This window comes from Tupaia chinensis, unplaced genomic scaffold (genome assembly GCF_000334495.1).
Source record: "Tupaia chinensis unplaced genomic scaffold, TupChi_1.0 Scaffold000081_1, whole genome shotgun sequence".
Lineage (NCBI taxonomy): Eukaryota > Metazoa > Chordata > Mammalia > Scandentia > Tupaiidae > Tupaia > Tupaia belangeri.
In genome coordinates, this window is record NW_006159542.1 from 3,724,853 (window position 1) to 3,746,385 (window position 21,533).

General features: G+C 41.5%; 1 protein-coding gene across 3 annotated transcripts in view; it reads left to right on the top strand.

Moving 5' to 3' along the window:
- The window catches only part of KIAA1958 (KIAA1958 ortholog), an 87,959-nt gene extending 66,639 nt beyond the window's left edge, over positions 1 to 21,320 (top strand). For 2 of the 3 annotated variants that reach the window (XM_014585511.2, XM_006142743.3), the window contains 2 exons: positions 2,084 to 2,256; positions 19,193 to 21,320. In XM_014585511.2, the coding sequence (XP_014440997.1) occupies positions 2,084 to 2,256; positions 19,193 to 19,999 (980 nt within the window). In that variant the 3' untranslated portion in view covers positions 20,000 to 21,320. Of the gene's footprint in view, positions 1 to 2,083; positions 2,257 to 13,141; positions 13,198 to 19,192 lie in introns of those variants that run through there. The other variant, XM_014585498.1, reaches the window with a different exon arrangement.
- Positions 21,321 to 21,533: the final 213 nt, after the last annotated feature.

Here is a 21,533-nt window from a genome sequence, read left to right on the forward strand (position 1 = left end):
TCCTGCTGTAATAATTTGTCTTCTCTCTTTGCTAGTCTATTAATTTTGATAGTCTTTGCAAATGTATCTTTCGACATTATAATAATAGCCCCTTATCCACGATGTTTCATCATTTCAGTTACCTACAGTCAACTGTAGTCTGAAGATATTAAATGGAAAATTCCAGAAATAAACAATTTATGAGTTTTAAATTGAATGCTGTTCCGAGTAGACTGATGAAGTATTACACCATCCCATGCCATCCTGCCTGGGATGTGAATCATTTTTTCTACCAGCATGTCTACGATGTGAACACTCCGTGCCATTGGTTGCTGTGTAGTCGCTTAGCCATCTCAGCTATCAGATCGACTGCACAGTATCACAGTCCTTGTGTTCAAGTAACCCTGTTTTACTTCAAGTCCCAAAGTATAGGAGAAATGATACTGGCAATTCAGATACTTTAGCGGCAGTAAAGTATTGGGTTATTGGAAAATTCATGATACATTTTTGCATAGAAAAACACAGAAAAATACGTTATGGCCAGCAGGTGGTGTGGTGATTAAGGCACTGGACACTCCCACATAGCCAGCCACAGTTCAAGTCCTGGACCTGGTGGCTTGCTTTCTCACTCCCCCTCATCTTCCTCTCTTGTGTTTCCAGTCAAATTTAAATAAATAAATGAATAAATAAAACTAATTATTTTTTTTAAATGTCATGACTTTTCTGACAACCCAATACTTCCTTAAAGTAAAAAGATGAACAATCTAAGTAAAGGGGAAAAAATGTGCTGAGATTACTACGTCTACTGTACAGTAATTAAAGAGACCACATTCTCTTAAGTTTTAATACAGTATATTATAATTGTTATATTGTTAATCTCTTACAGTGCCTAATTTGTAATTAAGCTTAATCATAGTTATGTATGTATGTATTGTTTGAATAGAAAAACTGTAGAGAAAGTTGGCACTGTTAGATAAAGAAAAGGTTGGCAGTGTTTTTATTTTGAGGTAGTCTACTTTTTTGCAAAGAACAATTGGAATAAGTTAAGCCTAGTTTTACCAGATCAAAGTATAAAAAAGGCCACCTGGGCCAGCAGGTGGTATGGTGGTCCGGGCAGCTGGATCCCACATGGCCTACTGTGTGGTTCGAATCGTGGACCTGGGATTTGAAAACACGTCGGATGCATGTGCATGCATGCTTGAAATCCCAGGAGGAAAATGGAGAAGGAATTGCACATGGCCATCCCCTTTGGAGGGCAATTTCTCACTCTCTCTTCCTCCCTCCCTCCCTCCCTCTCCCCCTTTTTCCCTCTCTTTTCCCCCTCTCTCTCTCCAGTGAGTGCGCCTTCAGGCAAATTAAAGAAGAAATATACCATTTAGTCAAGGCTTCCTGAGGTGTGCACAAGACATTTGAGACTATGTATTACAAAATAATACAGCTCTTCATGTGCTAAGATGTATAATTCTTTTTTAAATTATTTTATTTTATTACTTTTAAATTTGACCAGAAAGAGACACAGAGGGAAAGTAAGAAAGCAAGGCCATCCGGTCTGGGACTTGAACCACAGTCGGCCATGTGGGAGTCCAGCGCCTTAACCACCATGCCACCTGCTGACCCCAAGATGTATATAATTCTTTAATTTTTTTTTTCCTACTTCCCTTTCTTTCCCACTTTCCTTTTCTTCTTTCTCTTTTCTGACTTTCTCTCACTGCCCAATCCTACTTCTCCCCTCTATCCCTTCCTTTCGTCTTTCCCTCTTTTTGTTGAAACTAGAAATGCTATATTTTTTTTTCAGTGAAAATGTTAGATGGAATATTCATTGTTTTTCAGCGTTCATTTTCTCCATCTAGTACTGAAATAACTGCGTTAGCGCATCAGTTAGTATATTTGCCAAAACAGTTGGGGTTAAATGCAAGGTTCCTACATTGATACCATGCTAGAAATATTGTTCTCTGTTTATTTTAATACAGGTATACTTGAAAGACATTTCATTTTTAAAATTATTGTTTAGGAATTCTCTGTTATTTATCATGATCCCAGGATGTAATTCTCTAAAGAAGAAACTGGCAAATTATTTTAATGCTCTTATTGTTTTTGTTTCTAGCTTATTCTACTAAGCTCAACAAATTTCCTGTATTTAATATTAATGATGACTTGAATGATCTGTGTACCAGTGCAGTAAGCCCAAACACTACCAAAGCCACGCGGTACGCTCTGAACGTGTGGCGATATTGGTGCCTGACCAACGGGCTCAAAGATCACACGGACATCACCAAGGTAAGGGACTTCGGGGTTTACTTCTTTCAGCCACCTTCACTGAGCTCCCACATGCCAAACGCTGTACCCGGCATTGCAGGGAACACAGGGCTGTTGCCCTCGGCCTGGGGAAGCTTTGAAAGATCTGAATGTAGAAAGAAAAGTACCCATAGTACAAAGCAGGATTTAATCAATGTTTTATGAATTTATAGATCAGAAATGCCTGGAAAGTTCATATGGATACATTAAATTCAGTTTGGTGAGACTAGAGAGAGGATTGATATTTCAGCTGCGTTTAGAGGGAGAGCTGGTATTTCAGTAGAAGTCGGGGAGGACAGGAGTCTTTCAGGGTGAGTAAGGTTTAGTAAAATTTGGGGCAGTAGGCTCACTTGCCTACAGAGGAGGCCTCATCTCTGAGTATAGTGGTCTATAAAAACAATTCGATGACCTGTAAGGCAAGATAACTGCGTGTGGACGCTGGGAAGGCACTGAAGTTTTATTTATGTTTGGTAGGGAGAGACTATTTGAAAAGATTGTTGCAGGGAAGAATGGGACTATTACAATAGGGAGAAAACTCTGATTATAGGACCCGTAAGCATCTTGGGACTAGCAGATGGCATAATAGTTAAATCGCTGGACTCCCACATAGTCGACTGTGATTCAAGTCCCGGACCCAGTGGTTTAAACCTTACGCTGGGTGCGTGTGGGTGTGCGTGCCCGAAATCCCAAGAGGAGAATGGAGGAGAAGGGATTGTGGCATGATCATCCCCGCTGGGAGGGTGATTTCTTGCTTTCTATCTCTCTGTCTCTGTCTCTCTGACTAGCGCACATGCCCTATAGCAAAAATCTCAAAAAAAAAAAAATCTGTAAACATTTAAGGGTTAACATATGGGAAACCACTTAAGGTTTTTTGAGCAGATAGGAACATAATAAGTGATATTTTTAAAAAATTAGAAATGATGATGAGAAAGTTATTTAATGTCCTTGGTCCCTCATTTTCCAGTTTATAAAATGAGCTCTTAATATCTCTGCCAACCTTAAATGTTGGAGATTTGTTAGAACGAAAAAATCTTGTACATGTGGAAATAGAACAGGAAGATACTGTATTTTGATTTAGATACAGTAAATCTAAATCAGATATCAAAGTGGACATGTCCAATAAGCTGCTGGGAATGTGAGATTTAAAACATGGTAAGAAGAAATAAGACCAAAAAAGAAATGGTGGTGGGCTGGCAGGTGGCGTGGTGGCTAAGGGTGCTGGATCCCCACATGGTCAACCATGGTTTAAGCCCCAGACCTGGCGGCTTGCTTTCTCACTTTCCCTTTCTCTCTCTCTCTCTCTCTCTCTGGTCAAATTAAAAAAATAATGTATAACAAATGTAATTAATTAAATAAATAAATCTTTTTTTTTTAAATGGTGGAAATGTTGGGAACCAGCAGTTAGCGTAATGGCTATGTCGCTGGATTCCCATGTAGTCGACCGCAGTTCGCGTCCCGGACCCGGTGGCCTAAAACAAAACCGGGTGCATGTGCGTGCGTGCCCAAGATCCCGAGAAGAGAATGGAGGAGAAGGGATTGCGGCGTGGCCATCCCCCCTGGGGGGTGATTTCTCGCTTTCTGTCTCTATCTCTCTCGTTCTGGCGAGCGCACGCACCGTATAGCGAAAAAACCTCTCCAAAAAAAAAAAGGTGGAAATGTTAAAGCTGGAAGTACAGATTTAGAGGTCTTGCAAATGAAGGTAGTAGTTGAAACCCAAGGTCTGCTGAGATCTCAGAGTTTGGGTGGCGTGATTGGCATGGTATCCTGGATATCTACTGTGACAGGCCCTTCTGCTGGGAAACACCCATGGAACCAAAATAAAGGCAAGGGGTAGAGGATGAGCAGTGAGCACGTATGAAAAGCAAGATTCTCCTGAGGGCATCAGTTGATGACATTATTAAAGAAGGGAAGAACACAAGTAGATGAACTAATGAATTCTTGCTTAGGGACCTGCAGTTAGCATAATGGCTATGTCGCTGGACTCCCACATAGTCCACCGTGGTTCGAGTCCCAGACCCGGTGGCTTAAACTCACGCCAGGCTTGTGTGTGTGTGCGTGCCCAAGATCCCAAGAGGAGAATGGAGGGGAGGGGATTGCGGTGTGGCCATCCCCCCTGGGGGGTGATTTCTCGCTTTCTGTCTCTCCATCTCTCTTTGTCTGTCTGGCGAGCGCACACGCCCTATAGTAAAAACCTCTCCCCAAAAAAAGAGGTTCTAGCTTAGTATCACATAAACCCTTGCTCCTAGTAAGGCTTATGTTAATAATCTTTTAAGGGAGCCTTCCAAAAATGTAGATATTCAAATTTATTTATTTATTTATTTATTAGGTGAAAATCAGCTAAAGATGGGGCCAGCAGGTGGTTGGTGTGTAAGGCACTGGGCTCCCATGTGGCCAACCACGGTTTGAGTCCCAGACCTGGTGGCTTGCTTTCTTGCTTTTCTTTTTTCTCTCTCTAAGTCTGGTCAGATTAAAATATAATAATAACAAATGAAATTAAATTAATAAAGAATTCTTAAAAACTAAAAAGATAAGTATAAATAACAGACAATAGGGCCAGCAAGTGGCATGGAGGTTACCATACTGGATTCCACATGGCTAGCTTGTGGTCCAGTCTCGGACCCAGCAGCTTGAAAATCATGCTGGGCACATGTGCATACATGTGTGTTCAAAATCCTGAGACGACACAGGAGGAAAAGGGATTGTGGTATGGCCATTCCCCCCTGGGGAGTGATTTCTCCCCAACCCCAACCTCTTTCTGGCGAGAACATCTGTCCTGTAGCAAAAACTGAAAAGGGAAATTAAAAGACAGTAGATTTAGGAAAAACTTTAAGAAGTAGATTATAGACTGAATATGAAAGACATTTTTATAGTAATAAAAAGAGCCAGAAAAATAAGCCGCTGGGAAACACCCACGGGGCCAAAAACAGGCAAGAGGTAGAAGGTTAAACTGGAGCAGTGAGCACATTTGAAAAGCAAGTCTCCCTGAGGACATCAGTTGATAACATTATTAAAGAAGAAGGGAAGAAGACAAGACATATTAACTAAAAATGCTCTAGCAGATTTGAAAATAAATTGAAATTTTCATTTCTGGCCACAAGGGAATAGAAGGATCTAGAATTGTCCTCCTCTTTAACAGCTAGAAAACAAGACACAGTCTATGAAACCAATCTTTTCAGACACAGCAAGCATCAGAGGATGTGACAATCTGGCTATCGTGTTGAGTTGAGGGAAGACAGAGATCAGAGTTCGGGGAGACAGAGGGCATAAGCAGGCTAGAGAGAAATTTCAGCGTTTAATTGAAAGTGATAATAACAAAATCCAGAATTCAACAATGTAAATTTTAGAACTCCAATAAACTATTGCTAAGTATGGGAGTCTGTGACCCATACCCAGGAAAAAAATCAGTTACTTTTCATTCCCAGTCAATTTGGAGGGGCAGATTTACCCTCATGCTTGAAGCAGCCAAAAACACAGATGCAAGATATAAAACAGAGTTTTGCTAGTCACTGTATAACAAGCAAAGCCCAACACACTTGTCAAATTAAAAAAGTGGAGCTGAGTGTCTAGAGAGAGACCAAAGTGGCTAGAGCTGTTATGACAGCATACTCAAAAGCAGAGAGTTACACAGAAAGTGCACCCGAGAGATCGGAAGTTAGTTCCCCTCAAATACTCAGCTGGGTACTGATCACTGTATGTGTGCAGAGAAGCTGCCTGAGGCTGATAAAGCACTGCCTTCAAGGATTAGAGGCAGATACCTGGCATTCACACAGAATTGGAAAGAACACCTATTCCCTCTCACCGTACAGGAAAAATCTTAGTATTCATGAGGGACGGTACTCAGAACAGTCTTACATCAGGTGTCAGGAATAATTGGGCCAAGATTGAGCACTGTTTTAATGCCATACAACAGATCTTAAACCAAGAGTCAAGAGAATCAAGTGATTTTCAAGAAATTGTGTCTCAGAACAAAGTTTAAGAATATGTTTAAGGGGAACAGCAGATGGCATAACGGTTATGCCTCTGAACTCCCACATGTTGACTGTGGTTTGAGTCCTAGATCTGGTGACTTAAAACTCACACCAAGTGGGGCTGGCAGGTGCCATGGTAGTTAAAGGCACTGGACTCCCACATGGCTGAGCCTGGTTCTAGTCCCGGACGTGACGGCTTGTTTTTTCACTTTCTCTCTCTCTCTCTTTCTTTCTCTCTCTCTCTCTCTCGCTTTCACTCTTGCTCTTGCTCTTGCTCTGTCCCTCTCTGGTCAAATTAAAATAAATAAATAAATAAAGTTAAATAAATAATAACTTAAAAAAAAAAAACAACTTGGGGGCCAGTAGGTGGAGTGGTGGTTAAGGGCACTGGACTCTCACATGGCTGACTGTGGTTCAAGTCCTAGACCTAGCAGCTTGCTTTCATTCTCACTTTATCTCTCTCTCTCCCTCTCTGGTCAAATTAAATAAATAATAAAGTTAAATAAGATCATTCTTAAAAAAAAAAAAATGCACACCAGGCACGTGTGCCTGTGTGCCCCAGATTCTGAGAGGATAATAGAGAAGAGATTGTGGCATGGTCATCTTTTCTTGCTTTCTATCTGTCTCTCTGGAGAGCATATGCGCCTAATGGCAAAAATCTCTTAAAAAAAAAGTATATATATATATACACACATAGGAACATAGAAATATCTAGAACCCAAGAAATAAAATTCAAAATGTCTGGCACCTAAACAAAAACTATTATTGGGGCCAGCAGGTGGCATGGTGGTGGTGGTTAAGGTGCTGGACTCCTACATGGCCCACCAGTTCAAGTTCTGGACCTGCGGACTTACTTTGTCACTTTCCCTCTCTCTCTCGCTGTGGTCAAATTAAAATATGATAATAATAAATTAAATAAATAGTTCTTTTTTAAAAAAAATCATTAAAGAAGCAAGAATATATCCATTAAAAAATAAATCATTTTGGGAGCCCGCAGGTGGCCTGATGGTTAAATGCACTGAATTTCCCCATGGCCAACCAGTCTTAGACCTGGTGGCTTGCTTTCTTGCTTTCCCTTTCTCTCTCTTTAATCAAATTAATAATAATAATAATAATAATAATAACAAATGGAATTAGGGGCCAGCAGGTGGTGTGGTGGTTAAAAATGCTGGACTCCCATATGGCCGACCACAGTTCAAGTCCCGGACCTGACAGCTTACTTTCTTGCTTTCTCTCTCTCTCTCACTCTCTCACTGGTCAAATTATAACAAATAAATAAATAAATAAAGTTAAATACAAGATAATTATTTTAAAAACCTGATGGAATTAAATAAATAATTTTTTTAAAAAATGAATCATTTTGGGGCCAGCAGGTAGTATGGTGGTTAAGGGTGCTGGACTCCCACCTGGCCAACCATGGTTTGAGTCCCGGACCTGGTGGCTTGCTTTCTCACTCTCCTTCTCTCTCTGGCAAAAACTCATGTGAAATAATAAATACATAAATAAATAAAATAATTTTTTTTAAAAAATGAATCATTTTGGGGCCAGCAGGTAGTATGGTGGTTAAGGGTGCTGGACTCCCACCTGGCCAACCATGGTTTGAGTCCCGGACCTGGTGGCTTGCTTTCTCACTTTCCCTCTCTCTTTCGCTCTCACTCTGTCCCTCTCTAGTCAAATTTAAATAAATAAATAAAGTTAAACAAAATCATTTTTTAAAAAATGAATCATTTGGGACCAGCAGGTAACATGGAGGTTAAGGCAGCTAGATCCCACATGGACAACTGCATGGTTTCAGTTCTGAGCCTTCTGGCTTAAAAAACATGCTGGGTACACATGTACATGCCCAAAACTCAGTGGAGAAAAGGGGACTGCAGCATGGCTATCCCCCCGGAAGGGATTTCTCACTTTTACTCTCTATCTCTTTTTCTTGTCTCTCTCCAGTGAGCATATATGCCTTAGAGGAAAAAAAAAAGAACCAACCAGTCAATCAAAACCAACCCAAAACTGATAGAGATTATAGAGTTAGAAGGGGGCCAGCAGGTGGTACGGTAGTTAAGGTACTGGACATTCCCACATGGCCCACCATGGTTCCAGTCCTAGGCCTGGTGGCTTGCTTTTCCACTTTGCTTCTCTCTCTCTCTCTCTGGTTAAATTAAAATGAATGAATAAAGAAAATTAAATAATTTTTAAAAAAAGAAGATATGGACATTGGGGCTGGCAGGTGGTGTGGTGGTTAAGGTGGTTGGATTCTCACATGACTGACTGTGGTTTGAGTCCCAGACCTAGCAAGTTGCTTTCTCACTTTCCTTCTCTCTCTGTCTCTCTCAGGTCAACTTCAATAAAATAAAACATAAACAGAGTGGGACCAGCAGTTAGCGTAGTGGCTATGTTGGTGGACTCCCATGTAGTCGACTGCGGTTCGATTCCCGGACTCGTTGGCTTAAACTCACGCCAGGCTCATGTGCGTGCACGCCCCGGATCCTGAGAGGAGAATGGAGGAGAAGGGATTGCGGCGTGGCCATCCGCCTTGGGGGATGATTTCTCACTTTCTGTCTCTCTGTCTCTCTGGCAAGCACACGTGAAGATTTGGACATTAAAACAATCATTACAACTTTATTTAATAAGTTTAAAATTTTAAATAGAAATGTAGAAGATATTTGTTTAAAATACTCAAATGAACTTGTAGAGCCAAACTATAATGTGTGGTAAAGAATAAACTGGTTAGGCATAGTACACATTCAAGAAGGAAGTATGTGAGCTTGAATATACAGCAATGGTAAGTAACTGTGCAACACAGAAAGAAGATGTATGAGACACAGAAAGAAAAGAAAAATTTTAAAAATCTGTTCAGAACACTAGTGATGTGTAGGACAATGTAATTGGAATCTCTGAAAGGAAAGAGAAAAGGAAGGAGGGGGGAAAGGAGAAATATTTGAATAATAATAGCTACAATTTCCCCAAATTCCATCAAAACTGTAAACCCACCAATTCAACAAGCTCATTGAACACCACAAAAGAAATAAAGAAAACTATACATATGCACATTGTAATCAAATTGGTGAAATCCAGTGATAAAGAGAAAACATAAAAGCAGCTAGAGAGGGGCCGGCGGGAGGCATGGTGGTTAAGGCTCTGGACTTCCACATGGCAAACTCCGGTTTGATTCCTGGATCTGGCAGCTTGCTTTCTGACTTTCCTTCTCTCTCTCTGTGGTCAAATTAAGTAGTAGTAGTAGTAATAATAATAATGATAATAATAATAAATAAAATTAAATAAGTAACATTTTTTTTAAAAGATGGTTTTAAAAAAACAGCTAGAGAAAAAAAGACATGTTATATGCAGAGGAACATAGATAAGGTTGACTGATTTCTCATCAGAAGCAATGCACATGAATAGACAATGGAACAATTTCTTTAAATTACTAAAAGAAAAATAAAATTGTTTCACAACCCCCAGTAAGCTTTTTTCAGAAGTAAAGATGAAATAAAGACTTTCCAGGCATTCAGAAATGAAGGGATTTATCATCAGTAGTTGGGAAATGTTAAAGGAAGTCCTTCTGCCAAAAGAAAAATAATACCACATGGAAACACAGATCTAAATAAAGAAATGAAGAACATTGGTAAATATATTTTTAAAATTAGTTCTCTTTCGGGGCCAGTAGGTGGCATGGCAGTTAAGGGCGCTGGACTTCCACAAGGCCAACCATGGTTCAAGTCCCAGACCTGACAACTTGCTTTCTCACTTTCTCTTGCTCTCCCTTTCATTCTGTCTTTCTCTGGTCAAACTAAAATTAATTAATTAATTAAGTTAAATAAAATAATTCTTAAAAGAAATTAATTTTCTTCCAAAGATCACTGACTTTTGGGGTCAGCAGGTAGCACAGTGGTTGAGGTGCTGGATTCCCACGTGCCAACCACAGAGTCCCAGACCTGACACCTTGATTTTTCACTTTCTCTCTGTCTCTCTCTGGTGAGTGTGTGTGCCCTATAGCAACATTTTTAAAAGAATAATGATAAATAAAATTAAATAAATCTTTAAAAAAAGATTGTTGACTTTTTAAACAAAAGCAATATGATGAAATGGAATACTTTATAAAAATTGATGCACGAAAGAGAAGAAGAAGGAAAAAAAAATAACTTCTCTTTAGAAATTATGCAAGCAGGGCCTGTAGGTAGTATGGTGGTTGGGGCACTGGACTTCCAACATGGCCAACCAAGGTGCGAGTTCTTGATCTGGCAGCTTGAGGATTGCACTGCGTATATGTGCATGCATAGCCAAAAATCCCAGGAGGGGAATAGAGGAAAAGGGATTGTAGTGTAGCCATCCCCCCTCCAGGTGATTTTTCACGTTACCTCTTACTGTCTGTCTCTGACAAATGCATACAGCCTATGGCAAAAACCTTTTTAAAAAAAATTACGTAAGTGGGGAACCAGCAGTTAGCGTAATGGCTATGTCACTGGACTCCCACGTAGTCGACCGCGGTTCGTGTCCCGAACCTGGTGGCTTAAAACTCACACCGGGCGTGTGTGCGTGCGTGCCCAAGATCCCGAGAGGAGAATGGAGGAGAAGGGATTGCGGCGTGACCATCCCCCCTGGGGGGTGATTTCTCGATTTCTGTCTCTATGTTTCTCTCTGTCTGTCTGGCGAGCGCATGCGCCCTACAGTGAAAATCTCTCCCCCCCCAAAAAAAAAAAATTACGTAAGTCAGAAATGGTGGAATAACATTTTTTTTTTTTTTTTCTTTTTTTTTTGGGGGGGGAGAGATTTTCACTGTAGGGCGCATGCGCTCGCCAGACAGACAGAGAGAAACATAGAGACAGAAATCGAGAAATCACCCCCCAGGGGGGATGGTCACGCCGCAATCCCTTCTCCTCCATTCACCTCTTGGGATCTTGAGCATGCATGCACACACACACACACGCCTGGCGTGAGTTTAAGCCACTGGGTCCAGGACTCGAACCAGAGTTGACTACATGGGTGGCTAGTGATGTAGCCATTCCGCCATCTGCTGGTCCTGATGGTGGAATAACATCTTTTAAAGAACAAAATGAGGGGCCGGCCTGGCATGGTGATTAGGACAGCTGGACTCCCACATGGCTGACTGCAGTTTGAATCCAGAACCTGGCAGCTTGATTTCCCACTTTCCTTTTTTCTTTCTGTCTCTCTCTAGTCGGCTTCAAAAAGATACAATAAAATGATGACAATGAATAAAATTAAATGAAATAATTATTTTTTAAAAAAAGAACCAAACAAAACAAATATTCAAGCTAGAATTTTATACTCAGAGGAAATGAAAATGAAAGGAAATAAAGATCTTTTCAGCCAAACTAAAGTTGAGAGAATTCATCACCAAAGACCTACACAACAATAAGTGTTAAATAAATGTAACAATAAATACCTTCTTCAAGCAGAAGCAAATGATACCAGATGGAAACTTGGACTGGAAAAGCATTAAGTACAGTGTTCACTGTCAGTCTTTCCTTACGTTCACTGTGTGTTCCACATAGTATTTTTCACTGCAGGCTATCAGAAGGGTGACCTACCGCTCAGTGATTCATTTCCCTCCAGGTTGCAATCGTGGTAACTTATATGATCCTTGTATTTGCTCATTAGAAAACAGAGCATCTTGAAGTTCAATACATATTTTTCTGAGTAAGTGCAAAAATGAAGTCATTTTTCTTGTCAGCAGTGTTTACTTCAAGATTCATTTGTGTTTCTATAAGACTACATGCAAGGGCCAGCAGGTGGCTTGGTGGTTAAGGGCACTGGATTTCCACATGGCCAACTACAGTTCGAGTTCCAGACGTGGCAGCTTGCTTTCTCACTTTCTCTCCCTCTCTCTTGCTTTCTCTTTTACTCTGTCTCTCTCTGGTCAGAATGAAAAATAAATAAATAAATAAATAATCATCCTTAAAAAAAAAAAAAAAGACTACATGCTTATCATAAATACTTTCTTTACTTTTTTCATCCCCTTCTCACAAAGAGAAGTTTGATTCATTCCCTAAAAAGCTATCTCTTGTATTATAACCTGCATCTTTCAAGTGTCGACGATTAATATGCAATTCTAGAACTTTGGAATTAGTCAAAAAAGGTCAGGTTTTTCTTATTTTATTCTTTCTCACCTGGGGTCATCACCCTCATGACCAAGATTTCATTCTCTTTGGTCATTTTTACATCAAGGTAGCAGCATTTATAATCCATGGTGGTTCTTTTTTTTTTTTAATTATTTCTTTTATTTATTCATTCACTTGTTTTAATTTGACTAGAGAGAGAGAGAGAGAGAAGAAATGAGAAAGCAAGCCACTTGGTCCAGGACCTGAACCGTGGTCAGCCATGTGGGAGAAGGAATGTATTTTTCTTGCAATAAATTCATAAAAGATTAAAGAACTTGGTAACCTGGAGGAATAATTACCAACCAAAATAGTCTGAGAAAACTATGAAAGCAGCCAGTATGATCCATAAGAATTATATCTTATATGTAAACAATGTAAATTTTGTGACTCAATACTGTACAAAGAATTGTTTTTGCTATTTTATTTAATTTTACTTTTTAATTTTTATTCAAATTTTACTTAGAAATTTGTGATATCCTGTGTAAATCAAGAAAAATGTTCCGTATCCTGAGTCAGCTTGGTCCTGACACCAAGATTCATTCATTGATTTAACCCATGTGTATCACTTCACTGGATGCCAGTTATATATTTTAGGCCTTCTGGTATATATTAAAGAATTATATCTCACAAATGAGATATAATTGCCAGCAGGGAGCTTTCAGTCCTCTTTTAGATATACATATAAATATAAGGAAACTTCAAAATATTTGTGGAAAAGGTAGAATTAATGTATGGTTTAATGAACTAGCATTTTGGCCTAAGCTCATCAGAATATTTTCTCTGCAGGTCTCACTTACCGTGCTCATGTAGGTACAGTCATCTGGATGTTAGATAGAAGACAGCTGGCCCTTGGGACCATCAGTTGGCATAATAGCTATGTTGCTGGACTCCTATGTAGTCGACCGTGGTTCAAGTCCCGGATCTGGTGGCTTAAACTCACACTGCGTGCGTGCCCAATGCCCTGAGAAGAGAATGGAAGAGAAGGGATTGCAGTGTGGCCATCCCCCTGGGGGGTGATTTCTCACTTTCTGTCTCTCTGTCTGTCTCTGTCTTCCGGGTGAGCACATGCACCCTATAGCAAAAACCTCTCAAAAAAAAAAAAAAGAAGACAGCTGGCCCACATATTCCCATGTTCTGGTTGGACTTCTTCACATGGCAATGCTGTATGCCAAGAGCAGTAAGAACCTGTAAGTGAAAGCAGACAACAGCAGAACTCCTTAAGGTCTAGGCTTGGAATTCACACATCGTCCCTTTTGCCATATTCTGTTGGTCAAAATAAGATACATGAATGGCATGGTGGTTTAGGTGCTGGACTCCCACATGGCTGGCCATGGTTCGAGTCCCAGACTTGGTGGCTTGCTTTCTCACTTTCTCTCTCTCTCTCTCTGGTCAAATTAAAAAAATAATAATAATAGGGAACCAGCAGTTAGCGTAATGGCTATGTCGCTGGACTCCCACGTAGTCGACCGCGGTTTGCGTCCCGGACCCGATGGCTTAAAACTCACACCGGGCGCATGTGCGTGCATGCCCAAGATCCCGAGAGGAGAATGGAGGAGAAGGGATTGCGGCGTGACCATCCCCCCTGGGGGGCGATTTCTCACTTTCTGTCTCTATGTCTCTCTCTCTCTGTCTGGCAAGCGCACGCGCCCTATAGCGAAAATCTCTCCAAAAAAAAAATAATAATAATAATAAATAAAATTAAATAAGATAATTCTTGAAACACACATACATGGCAAGTCTAGATTCAAAGAATAGTAAAGTAGATTCTATCTCTGGTGAGTGGAACAGCAAAATCACATTACCAAGGGGTGTGTGTCCAGGAAAAGAAATCATTGTAGTGTTTTTGCAAACATTCTACCACATGGTGGAAGCAGATTATAAAGCTATGTTACAAGATAAACAGTTCAAAATTTATCCTAAGGGCAATTGGAAGCTCTCAGAGGCTTTTTGTTTTGCTTTGTTTCTTTTTTTGTTGTTTGTTTAAAATACTAAAGCGAAAAATAAGATTTTCTGCTTAGCATCCTTTATTTTCAAACAATTCCTTTCCTGCAGTCCACGTGGTTATTGTAGAAGCCATCATGTTGGTACAGTGGACCACCTTTTGGTTAGTCGTTTGGATTAGAAATGCACCAATCACAAGCTTTCTTTTGGCTTTTTTCTTGTTCCTACTGTAAATGACAGTTAATCTGTTGCCAATACCTGAAGCTTTAAGATGTAAGCCTTGAAGAGTGCTAGGTGGCAACTTGCTGGTTGGCCAGTGGCCTAGGATTAAGGGAGTTCGATCCCACATGGCTGATGGCACAGTTCAAATCTAGGACCCTGCCGCTTGAAAAAATGCACAGGGCCCTTGTGCATGCATGCCCCACATCCTGAAAGAATGGAGAAATGAAGAGAGTAGCAGCATAACCACACCCCACTGCGGGGGTGCTTTACCCTTTCCCTCTCTCTGTGTCTGTCTCTGCTGGCAAGCACATGCGTCATTTGGCAAATTTCAAAAAATAAAATCAATTTAAAAAGAAGCTAATCTGCTCAGAAAAGCAAAGAGGTGAGCTAGAGTCCCGAGGGCCTTGGAGTTCACGAATTCTGATACCCCTCTTTTCCTAGACTTGTTCAAATTTGGTCTGCCTTTTGTAACCAAAGGAGTCTCAACTAATATAAGAAGAGGTTAGCATTTGCGAGTAGGAAGTTGCAAAGTCCAAAGCCAGCTGTGTTTGAGTGTCATGGTTGTTGGGAAGGTACTTTAACCGGTTATTGCTGTTGCGTAAAAAAGCTGTTCTTATATTTTGGGTAAACTCTTTATGATTAATTTTTTTTTAATTGCTGGAGACCAAGTGCTCTAGCAGAGAGAGAGAGAGACAAAGAGAGAAAGAACGCACCTCCCAATGGGGCATGGTTATACTACAATCCCTTCTCCAGGTCTCCATCCCGTCACGATTTTGGGTATGTACGTACACCCAGTGTGTCCTTCAAGCCACCAAGCCTGAGACTAGAGCTGTTTGTCGACTCTGTGGAATCTTTTTTTTTTTTTTAATTGCCAGAGTATATGTGTCTCACCAGAGAGAGAGAAAGAAAGCACCTTCCAGGGACCAGCAGTTAGCATAATGGCTGTGTCGCTGGACTCCCATGTAGTCAACCATGGTTCATGTCCCAGACCTGGTGGCTTAAATTCACGCCAGGCACATGTGCATGCGTCCCCAAGATCCCAAGAGGGGAATGGAGGAGAAGGGATTGTGGTGTGGCCATCCCCCCTGGGGGGTGATTTCTCGTTTTCTGTCTCTATCTCTGTCTGTCTGGCGAGCACACGCGCCCTATAGCAAAAATCTCTTAAAAAAAAAGAAAAAGAAAAAGAAAGCACCTTCCAGTGGGGTACAACCGTGCCACAATCTCCCGTCCCCCATTCCCATCCCATCAGGACCCTGGGCACACACAAACACATAGGTGTGTCCCAAGCCACTGGGTCCAGCGCTTGAACCACATGGGACCTGGCCGTCCATGCACAGCACTCGATCGCTGTGCCACAGAACTGCTGCCAGACACGCATGCCCTCTTCCCGAGGTACTGGTGTACTATAGCCTTGAATGATCTGATAATATGGTCAGTCCGTATTTCACGAGGTACCGTGTTAGCTGGAACTTGTACGTATCAGAGCCATGCCTCCGCTTTGCATGGTATTAGCATGCACATATTTTACTTAACCAAGTGAAAATTGCTGCTATTTTACTTAGAGAAGTTTACGTTTATATTTATATACTTTGCTTTTTGGTGTAATATTACTCATATTTGTGGTAGAAAAAAAAAAAAAAAAGAAGAACCTTTCTTTTCCCTATGCTCTGAAACTGCTTAAATGTAAAGAATAGCCGGATTTCTGCATGAAGTCATTTCTTTAGGAGTGATGTATATCTTTGAGAATCATTTCCGTCTCATTTGGAGCTATCCTGGCATTCATTCCTGTCTCTTACTTCCTACTGAACCAGTTTTGGTAATTTGTATTTTGCTAGAAAATTGTCCGGATTACATTAATACTCCTAAATTATGATATTCTTTCATATTTATTCTCTTTGTTCACTATAGTTATAATCTCATTCCTGATACTATTTCAGTGTCTACTTCCTTTCCTCTTATCTCTTTCAGACCTACTAGAAGTTTGCCAACTTTATAGGTCTTTTCTTTTTCTTTTCCTTTTTCTTTCTTGTTTTGAGAGATTTTTGCTATAGGGCGTATATGCTCACTGGAGAGACAGAGAGACAGAAAGTGAGAAATCACCCCCAGGGAGATAGCCATGCCGCAATCCCTTCTCCTCCATTCTCCTCTCAGGATTTTGAGCACACATGCACATGCGCCCAGTGTGAGTTTTAAGCCACTGGGTCCAGGACCCGAACCATGGTTGACTATGTGGGAATCCAACAACATAACCATTATACCATCTGCTGGTCTCAGGTCTTTTCAAATATTACATATTTTCACTATTTTTTTAAATCTATTCCAATTTGTATCTTTTCTAGTTCATTAATTTACATTTTAATTTTGATCAGTTTACTGATTATGGATTTCATTTACTTTTTCTAGGTTTTTGAGTTGAATAATCAGTTTGCTTATTAATGAAGTTTTCTAACAGTCATTCAAGACTATGATCTAATTGGGGTATATCTAACAATATCATATTTTGACAAGTTATATTTTAATTTTGCTTAATTTTTTTAATCTGTAATTCAGCTTTTATTTTCTCTGATTCAAGGACTTTTAGAGGGATAAATGCTACCTGTACAGTCTCTAGTTAATAAGAATATTTCTTTAAAGGTTTTTGCCATAGAGCATGTGCACTTGCTGGAGAGAGAAAGAGACTGTGAGAACGAAAGCAAGAAATCACCTGACAAGGGATTACGGCCATGCCGTAATAGAAGACAATCCCTTGTCTTCTGTTCTCCTCCTGGGATTTTGGGCATGCATGCATATGCACCAGAGTGATTTTTTAAAAAATATTATTTTATTTAACTGTATTTATTTATGTATTTATTTCCCTTTTAATTTTAATTTTGACCAGAGAGGGACAGAGCAAGAGAGCAAGATAGAGAGAGAGGGGGAAAGTGAGAAAGCAAGCCACTAGGTCCAGGACTCGAACCATGGTCAGCAGTGTGGGAGTTCAATGCCCTCAACCACGACACCACCTACTGGCCCCTCAGCGTGATTTTTAAACTTCTAGTTCTAGGACTTGAACTGTGATTGGCCATGTGGAGTCCAGCACCTTAACCACTGTGCCATCTGCTGTTACCAAGAACATGTTTTTGAGGCTTTCTTTTTTGCCTTGGAATGTGTATGCAGCCTGACTAGACTATAAAGTTCTATCTGCTCTGGGCCCAGCAGTTAGCAGAATGGCTATGTAACTGAACTCCCATGTAGTCCACCGCGATTCGAGTCCTGGACCCAGTGGCTTAAACTCATGCTGGGTGCGTATGCATGCATGCGCAAGATCCCGAGAGGAGAATGGAGGAGAAGGGATTGCGGCGTGGCCATCCCCCCCCACCCCCCTGGCAGGGGGGTTCTTGCTTTCTGTCTCTCTATTCGTCTCTGTCTTTCTGGCAAGCACACACACCCTATAGCAAAAACCTCTCAAAAAAAAAAAAAAAAAAAAGGGACTGTCTGCTCTATGAAGTTTATTTGAAAATAGAGCTGTCTTACCAGTCAGTCTTCCTTCTCTTTCTGCCTAACTCAGACAAGGAATTCACTCTGTCAGTACAGTTATTCGGTTTTTCATACCTTTTTAATAGATACTGATTATTAATCCAGAGATTTTAGGACCTATTCACACAAATTCAAGTGAAAAATAAGAAGCATTAACTTCCTATGCAAAACGGGCATGTCTGTCACCTTTCCCTGCAGCTCCAAGTTTAGGAATATCAAGAACAAATGGTATATGCAGGTATCAAGGAAATCGACGTGGGAGTGATTCAGAATTCAAGTTTAGCACAAGAAGCTGTCAGAGAGGATGGTTGAATTTTATTGAAGGGAAGGGAAATGAATGATTTGCAAGCAGGAAAGAAAAGACCTTCCAGAAAAAAAATAATTAAAGTTACAAAAGGCCAATAATAATAATAATAAATGCTTATGTGCACATATATATGTAACCTTTGTCACACATGTTTGTAGACACACACATGTGTGTCTGTATATGTGTGTTTGTATATGCATGTGTGGGGATAGGTGCATAACCATTGTTTTTAATAACTCTGGCAAGTGATTTTCTCCACAATTAGCTTGCCTAGAGTTTTATATTTTTTTGGAGGGGTTTTTGCTATAGGGCACGTGCACTCACCAGAAAGACAGAGAGAGACAGAGAGAGAGAAAGTGAGAAATCACCCCCCAGGGGGGATGGCCACGCCACAATCCCTTCTCCTCCATTCTCCTCTCGGGATCTTGGGCACACACGCCCGGTGGGAGTTTAAGCCACCAGGTCCGGGACTCGAACCGCGGTCGACTACATGAGAGTCCAGCGACATAGCCATTATGCTAACTGCTGGTCCCTGAGGTGCATAACCATTTGCAAACCCTTTCATGATCCAGTACTTTAAGCATTACAACAATCTTTTGATTATTACTTCATATTTGCCGATGGAAAAACTGAAGTTTAAAGAGGTTAGGTGGAGCTAAGTACGGAGCCGAGATCTTCTAGGTTGACATTCACTGTTCTTTCCACTATATCATGCTCAGGGGTCAGCTCTCTAGAGGGTGCACAATGTCTTGTCCACAGAATGGCCCCAGGTGTGCATTAGGAGAAGGAAGGAGGGGTCTGGCTCTTTAGGTGTCTTCAAATGTATAACCTCAGTGTTTGTCTCATTCAAGATCCCTGCAGTAAAGTTGAACGAGCTGCTTGAGAACTTTTATGTCACCGTTAAGAAGAGTGACGGCTCAGACTTCCTGGCCACCTCGCTCCATGCCATCCGCCGAGGCCTGGACCGCATCCTGAAGAATGCAGGTGTGGGTTTCTCCATCACCAGCAGCACCTTCAGCTCTTCCACCAAGAAACTCAAGGAGAAGCTGTGGGTGCTGAGTAAGGCAGGGATGTCGGGCGCCCGCTCTCGCAACATCGTCTACTTCTCCCTTTCTGATGAGGAGGAGATGTGGCAGGCGGGGTGTCTGGGTGATGACAGCCCTATCACTCTCCTGTCCACCGTGGTCAAGTACAACAGCCAGTACCTGAACATGCGGACACTGCAGGAGCATGCGGATCTGATGTATGGTGACATCGAGCTGCTCAAAGACCCGCAGAACCAGCCCTACTTTGCACGGACAGACAGCGTCAAGCGGGAGAGTCGGAGCGGATCGACCAGAGTGTGCCACGGGAAGATCTACCATGAGCACTCCAGGGGCCACAAACAGTGCCCGTACTGCCTCCTCTACAAGTACATGTACATCCACCGGCCACCCACCCAGATGGAGGCCAAGTCCCCCTTCTACCTGACTGCCCGGAAGGAGGCCACAGACGTGGGCAGCGTGTGGTACGAGGAGCAGCGGATGGGGCTGCGCTCCCTTCGGGGAATTGTCCCAAACTTAGCCAAGAAGGTCAAACTGGAAAACTGTGAGAACTTCACCTTCGTCTCGTTCACTCAGGTCTCCAGGAGGCTGGGCTCCCACAGCTGCTGCCAGTGAGCCCTCCGGGGCCAGGCCACTGCACTGCCCACCCTCGCAGGGCTCCTCCAGGCCAAGGGCCTCAGCTGAGCCAGGGCTGCCCCTGTGGCCAGGCTGGTGTTCGTGGTGCAGCCTGTTTGTCCTTTGACTTGGAGTTTGTTTTTTAAATGAAAATCAATGAGCCTGAATAATTCAGATGTTTTATTCAGATGTGTGTCACCTCTGTTAAAGTACAGAATCTAACACAGTGTGTAATTGCTACTTACAAGAGTGAGGAAATTAATTTTATCTAGTGCCTTTTTAGCACAGGTTTTCTCAAAAAAAAAAAAAAAAGAAAAGAAAAGAAAAAAAGAAAGAAAAAAAAGGAAAGAAAAAAAAAGAAAAGAAAAAAATGCAAACTGTTTAAGTAGTCATTAAAAAAAGTCCCAGTAGCCTAGTAGCTTTAGAATGTTTTAAAGGCTATACAGTTTGTTGAATTACACTCACGATAAGGAACTAGACAGCAAGAGGCAGACATGTTAACCGTTTCCAGGAGAAAAATTGCACTTTTCACTCCTCCGTAGGTAGTTGGTGGATAACTGGGTCTTGTAGTGCAAGTGGCCTCGCCTGAGGGAAGATCCTGGAGTCACGTTAAGTCCTCTGCTGGGGCAGGGGCTGCTCTGGCTGCTCTCAGCAGTGGAAGGAAGATGGTCTTTGCTGTCAGTGGAGACTATTTTAGGAAGACAGATGAATGCACCAAAAGGGTGTTTGTGAGAACAAGGTTTCCAGTGACCTTGATGGTTTGTACCATGAGAGAATTTCTAGTCATGAAAGAACATGGCTTGGAAAAGCCATCTGTGATCAAGACGGGGAAACCTCCTGAAGCAGAAGTGCCTACATTTTATTTCTCAGTACCCTTGAGATCTCTTTTCATTAGAACATTGTTTGGAGTTGTTTGTTTGTTTTTTATTCCTTGTGTCATACGGTGGTTCTGTCAGCATCTAGCACTGGATCTGTAAAACAGCTCAAGGTCATTTTCAGCTGCAGAAAACAAAAATTCCAAAACATGTTTATTAAAGAGCTTCGAAATATTTTTGTCAAACTATGACTTGGCAGCCACAAAAGATGTCATCATTTTAGGTTGGCACCAATGCTTATAACGCGATGATTTAGGCAACCACCAGGTACGACGCGAGCCCAGCACCGAAGATGTAGTTGTGCAACCAGAGCATAATGATAGGTTAGGAGTGCAGCTTGAAACCACTCCACTCAGCTAAAATGCAGCCTGCCACCTGTTATTTATACATCAGGAAAATTTTTCTTTTCTTTTTTTTTTTTTTTGAGAGGTTTTTGCTATAGGGCGCATGCGCTCACCAGAGAGACAGAGGGAGACGGAGAGAGACAGAAAGCGAGAAATCACCCCCTAAGGGGGATGACCATGCTGCAATCCCTTCTCCATTCTCCTCTTGAGATCTTGGGCACACACTTCCACACGCACGGCGTGAATTTAAGCCACCAGGTCCAGCACTTGAACCACATCGACTACATGGGAGTTCAGCGACATAGCCATTACGCT